This window comes from Mandrillus leucophaeus, unplaced genomic scaffold (assembly GCF_000951045.1).
Source record: "Mandrillus leucophaeus isolate KB7577 unplaced genomic scaffold, Mleu.le_1.0 Scaffold57, whole genome shotgun sequence".
NCBI lineage: Eukaryota > Metazoa > Chordata > Mammalia > Primates > Cercopithecidae > Mandrillus > Mandrillus leucophaeus.
The window spans coordinates 4,515,241-4,521,805 of NW_012106141.1; the positions used below are offsets into that span (position 1 = coordinate 4,515,241).

General features: G+C 33.6%; 1 protein-coding gene and 1 long non-coding RNA gene across 3 annotated transcripts in view; one reads left to right on the top strand and one right to left on the bottom strand.

Moving 5' to 3' along the window:
* LOC105552655 (chromosome unknown open reading frame, human C3orf67) overlaps positions 1–6,565 on the top strand; it is a 323,025-nt gene that overhangs the window by 186,317 nt on the left and 130,143 nt on the right. For both annotated transcript variants that reach the window (XM_011998358.1, XM_011998359.1), the window contains exon 7: positions 1,864–2,028. In XM_011998358.1, the coding sequence (XP_011853748.1) occupies positions 1,864–2,028 (165 nt within the window). The remainder of the gene's footprint in view (positions 1–1,863; positions 2,029–6,565) is intronic.
* The window catches only part of LOC105552654, a 223,044-nt gene that overhangs the window by 155,807 nt on the left and 60,672 nt on the right, over positions 1–6,565 (bottom strand). The window lies entirely within an intron of this gene.

A 6,565-nucleotide genomic window follows, 5' to 3' on the forward strand; every position in this document is an offset into this window, starting at 1 on the left:
TTTTTTTTTTTTTTAGAGAAATGCAGTATGGCTATGTTACCCAGGCTGGTCTTGAACTTGGGCCTGAAATCCTCCCACCTCAGCCTCCCAAAGTGCTGGGATTACAGGCTTGAGCCACCACACCACCCCCTTCATACATTTTATAATTTTATTTTCTATGGTTGAGATAGTTTTTTGTATCTGTTTTTTTCATTTAACTTCTTATCTCAAAGCTTTCCCATATCATGAAGACATCTTCATAAATTCAATTTATTGTGGCTCTTTGCTGTCTCATCCCATGAAACACTGTAGTGTGCTTAACACTCCTCAAGTGCTGGAAATTTAAGTTGTTTATTTTTCAGAACTTATAAACACTTATTTGCATAGATCCTTGAGTTTCTAATTTTTTTTAATTTTAGAGTAGATTCATAAAATGAAATTACTGAGTGAAATGGTATGAACATTTTTAAGGCTTTGGTACACATGGTAAAGTCTTTCTAGGATATTAACACTAATTTATATTCCCACTTGCTACAAATGACAAGGCTTAATATATTTACTGTAAAAGAGGTCATATAAGTAAATAGGAAAAATGTACTAATAGTAAAATGGCTTACAAACATGAACAGAAAATTTACTAAAAAGAAAAGTACAGAGAGACATCTGCTCTCCCATGTTTACTGCAGCACCATTCATAATAGATGAGATACAGAATCAACATAGGTGTCCAACAACAGATGAATGAATAAAGAAAATGTAGTATACATACACCATGGAATACTATTCAGCCATAAAAAAGAATGAAATCCTGTCATTTGCAGCAACACGGATAGAACTGGACTTTATGTTAAGTGAAATAAGCCAGGAACAGAAAGTTAAATACCACTTGTTCTCACTCATGTGGAAGCTTTAAAAAATTGATCTCTTAGAAGTAAAAAGAAGTACAGAGGATACTAGATGCTGGAAATGGTAGGGGGAAGGGAGGGCTAGGGAAAGATTTGTTAAAGAATACAAATGTATGGCTAGATAAGAGGAATACCACTGTAAGAGGACTATAGTTAACAATAATATGTTATATACTTTCAAATAGATAGGAAGATATTGAGTGTACCCACCAAAAAGGAATGATAAATGTTTGAGATGATGAACATGCTAATTACCCTGATCTGTTTACCATATATTACATGTATCTAAACATCACTATGAATATGTACAATTCCTATTTGTCAATTAAAAAACAATTTTTAAAAAGAAAATTAAAATATCCATATAAATATATATGAATGAAATTAAAATAAAATATCATTGTAAGTATAATAAGCTATTATTTTGAAAATATTAGAAGGTAAGATGTTAACAGAGGAAGCTGGGTAAAGGGTAATAGGAAGCTCTCTAAACTTTTTTTAACTTTTCTAAAAGTCTAAAATTATTTCAAAATAAAAAGTTAAAAAATTAATTTACCCATATAACAGCTGTGGGTGCTTAAGTTATTCAATATGTTTGTACCTACTGATCTCATATAAATATGCTGATGTACTCCCAGAAATCTTAAATGGTGCATACCTAATTAGTTCACTCAAGTCACACCTCTAGTATTGAAAAGAAAGTGTGGGATATTTCCAATGCATGCTCTTATTTATTGTATAGTTTTCTGAACTTGCTCCATATAGTGTAAGCTTTATCTCATTTAATCCTGTCTACCCTAGGAAGTAAGCAGTAAAATTATCATGCTCATTTTACAAATGAGAAAATCAGGGCTGAAAGGTTGAATAACTCATACAAAGTCATATGATAAAATCTTTAATTTTAATTGGTTTCATTTATGTGATATGTCCATTTAGCAGAAATGGCTTACATTTTGAAAATGAATGTCTTTATTTTCAGCTGTCTGTGGTGTCCCCTTTTCAACAGATGAGCCTACAGATATTATACCACGAAGCTGTCAACTAATGACAGATGTTCCACATGTCACACAGCTGCTAAACATGACTAAACTTCGACAAACTGAAATAAAATTTGGAGGCCATCCTCTAAGATCAGCAGAATCAGGTACACACCCAGGCACCTAAATTAAAAGTGTAATATGTCTGCATCTCCCCCATAAAGTGTGACTTCCTCCAAAAAGGGCATTGTCCCTCATTCTTCTATATCCTTAGCACTTAACGGAGTATACTTGCCACATACCAGGCCAGGGGCTACAAACTCAGATCACTAACAAGGCCAGGAGGATAACATAAATGAACAAAGTAGGCTGGTTGCCTGAATATTTGACACATAGAAATATTTTCAACTTCAGCAGTGAGAGAAATGGTTATAGTATTAAGGGAAACAGTAACTTTAACAACTGTGCAAATAATACATTAAATTGCAATTAACACTCAGCCCCTGTGAGGGAGTTAGTTGTAGGGAGTGGTGAGGACTGAAGCCAACTGGAAGCTCCCTCAGTCTAGAAGGGAGAGCCACAATTCAGTTCTAGCTAGTGTTGCCTTTCAGAAAGGCAGGCCCACTCTCACCAGATCTCCCATTTTTCTCAAGAGGAGCTGGATATGTGAATGTTTATGATAAATCTCCCAATTTTAAAACATTGTCTAAAATATTTTGAAAACACTCCATGGGCCAAACAAAACATGTCAGGACTGCCAGTGTTCTACCTCTGTGATGGACACCAGAGCTGTTGACCAAATGAATGAGTAGTACATACAAATGAAGAAATTTAATATTGTCTGGATGAGTGGTTCTCAACTACCTATGTATTAGAATCACCTTCTTACAGGTCAGAGACATTTTTAATGTCAAAAAAAATTTTTCTGATGTCTGTGTCCCAGGGATTCTGATTTAATTGGCCTAGGATGGACCACTGGATCACTTATCCCACAAAAGCCGTGTGGTTCAGGTGACACTCACAAACACTGAAGTATTTCAATGAAAGGTAAAATGATGGTGGCAATCACAGGACATGTATGGAGGAAGAAGTAGATCTTGAAAGTATCCAACCTATACTTATATAAATCAGTACTTATAATAAATAAATAGATGTGAGGTTGTTGGAAGTGTAAGATGGAGCAGAAGACTGAGCAGAGACAGAGAGACAGCACAATGGGTAGATAAGTTTACTGAGGGATTAATAAGAGGAAGGGCCTTAGTATAAGCAGAGTGACTGTGTTGGAAGAATACGAGAGAAATGGGCTTCAATTTCCTAAGGTAGAGGAATGATAACTTCTGTTTTAGGAAGTTGAATTTAACAGCAGGATTCAAAGTGAAATTTTGAAATCAAATGAGACCAGAAATTAAGGAGCACAACTAAGAAGTCTTTGTGGCAATCTAGGCTTAAAATGGCAAAGGCCCAGACTCACAATAGCTTTGAAAGTGGGAAGCAATGGCCCTGAGAGCAACTGCCAGGAAAACTGGCAAGACTCAGTGATTCTCAGGTAATAGATGGGGATGAGAGAGTGGTCAAAGTTTGAAGGAGGTCAAGGAGAAACAAGAGAAAGGAGATAACCATGATATGAAAATTTCAAAAGTGAACTCATTTTATTCTCTGTACTTATTCCATGTTCATTTATTCTTGGGATATTTTCTATATGTCAATCTTCATCAGTATAACTTGTCCTAAATTGTGTATTCCCAGAGCATTGGGACCTATTTGGTAACCTTTTCAGTATAAATCCTGGCAGACTACTATGTATAAATAAGTAGTACGTTATTTAGCCCTTAATTACGACATTTCCAAACTTACAGAAAATTGGAGAGAATGTATGATGAACAATACCTGTGTACTCATCACCTGCTTCTGCAGTTACCAACTTTAGGTAGGACTTTTTGATAGCAATGCAGGCACACACAATGGGAATTTGTATGCTTACTATATATACTATATTTAGACAGAGAGAGACTGTATACAATCCATGGTCATTAAAGAGCCTTGAGAAAATATATACATAAAAGGATTAAAAAGATCTGACTACCCAGACAGCTACTGTAAACACTTTGGGTCACAATTCAATCTGAATGGAAGATGTACCACAGAATAAAATAAGTAAGAGTGTGTTCTATAACAAATGCTATATCTGTATCTAATATGCTGTGATAACTTTCCATAACAAATGCTAAACTATAAAGCATATCAGATAATTGTTTGCCATTATAAATGCTATTTTTCTAGCTTAATGTTTTAAGAATTCATTGTGTCTTTAAATGAAAGTGCGAGTCTATATCCAGATATTTTAAGTGTCTTTTTCGATTTAAAATTGAAAGACACTTATAATGTGTGAAATTAAATGGGAATTTGAATAAATATTAATTGCATCACTAATTCAATGTTATAATTAAACACAAACTTTTTCATAGGCCATACTTGAACCCAACTGATAAAAGAGGTTGTTAATATATATTTTGCAATTTCCATAAATGGGCTCTCAGTGCATAATAGTGAACTTGAGTCATATATACAGAAATGAATAATTGTCATCTCATAGCACATTTCTTCTGCTCTGTGAATCCCAATTATATTTATATCCATTACCATAGGCTTTATGATTGCACTTCTTAAGTAAATCTCATTGCACATGTATGCCAGTTAAGATTACACAAACATAAATTGCACTTTGTGGTTCTCTTTCTGTAAATACTTTTCAATTGCTGATTTTGACATTTGTGAGCTTTGAAGCTTACCATCAGTGAATATTGTAATAATTCTTGTTCTTTGTGTAAGCCATTTGAAAGGTGTAGCTAATGAATAATTCCCAAGGACAGGCTTTTTAATCATGGGAAAGCCAAGAGATATTTCTTCATTTGAAGTACTTGTTTTTGTGTCTTTCTAAAAAGTGGACTCCCCACAATGAGATTTGAATTGCATGAGAAAATGTGTTCTCTTTAATTAACTATGGACTACTCATTTAAATTGTGATATTTTATTATAAATGCACATATTGAGAGATCCCAATGAAACCTCTAGAGAAAGAAGTATCTGTTTTCTGTGGGTGCTTTCTAGTGTTTTCACACAAGCTGAAAAGGAAACCTTAAAACTTCTGACTGTTTTGGAGTGCATTTTGTTGAATAGAATACAACTTGATCAAGAGCTTTTAATGAAACTAATAATTATGTTTCCAAAAACCACGCATTCACACTATTCACTTTGTCAATTCCCAGTACACATTAACTAATACTGTTGCAGAAGACTGTGGAATCTGATGATCTTATTTTCATTAATGGGACCCCAGTTTAATTGAACCAGAGAACCAGATCTGGTTATTGAAGTTGAGCATTCAGCTGCTAGTGACAAGATGCAGTGGTCCACTAAGCACAAATCAAAACTAGTAATTTACTTTAAAATTACCAGGCAGTCTTCCCAAGTGCCCTCTTGTCCACAGCAGCCATCTTATTGGATTCTTACTCCTTTTTGAATGAGAAGACACTGACATCCCTAGCTCCTAGCACAATTGCAAATGGGTAAATTAATGCATCAAGCAAAAAAAAAAAAACAAAAAAACAAAAAAACAAACAAAAAAAAACATGAAATAGTCATCTAACTGTTTTTGGCAATGGTGAAGTCCTTACTAAAAATTTTTCTGTTGGTTCCACACTATGAAAGCAAGATTCAAATATTTAAAAGTCTACTGTGAAGTAGGAGAACCTAAAAGGAGGAGTTAGATTCTGACTTCAGAATATATCAAGACACTCTTTAATTTCTTCTTTTCTAAACTCAGACTTTTGCTTAACCTTGTCTTAGAATTGCTGGTTAAAGATATCTCACAATTTTTAGTTTCAGTGTGTGATAATTCAAAATAAACTCAGTCATCTCGTACGTTTGAATCGTATATCCTCTTTCCCTAATAAAAGTGAAACATAACTAGTCACATTCTTTTGTCAAAAAAATTTTAAGTGTGAAATAATATCCATTGAATATGGATCTTATCGATCAATATCTGTGGAATCTGTTACAACAAAGATGACACAAATCATGTATAGAGTGGATTTTAATTTTTCTGTAAAATTTCTGCCAAATACTGAAAAAATTTTAATAATATAAAACATAATATTATATTATTAAATTCATTTTATCAGTTTGACAATTGTGTTACTTTTGCAGGATTGACTCAAACCTATTTTTACGTTTCTCCTTTAGATATTTGTGACTGCATTGCTTGTAATAACAAAAATCCAGAGACAAACTATTTGCATACCGTAGGGAATTGACTCAATAACCGCACAATAAGATATCATGCAGCTATACAAAGAATGACCTGCTCTGCCTGTGATGGCCTGGAAAAGTCTCAAAGCTGCGTCAGTCAGTGAAAAATAGAAACCAAGAATGTTGTTTCAGTATGATCTCATTGATAGAAATAAAAAAGATAGTTACCTACATATGATATATGCATAAAAGTTTTAAGGAAACACAGAAACTTGATAATTACCTTTGAGACAGGGACTAGTGGAGGCAGGGGCAGTGAGAAAAGACTTTTACTTCTAGTGTCATACCCTTCTCTATTACAGAATTTTAATTTTCCAACTGTATTCATGATTGATGTCAATGAGTAATTATGGGAGATTTCTAGTTTCTTCTTTGTTTTTTTTTTGTTTTTTTTTT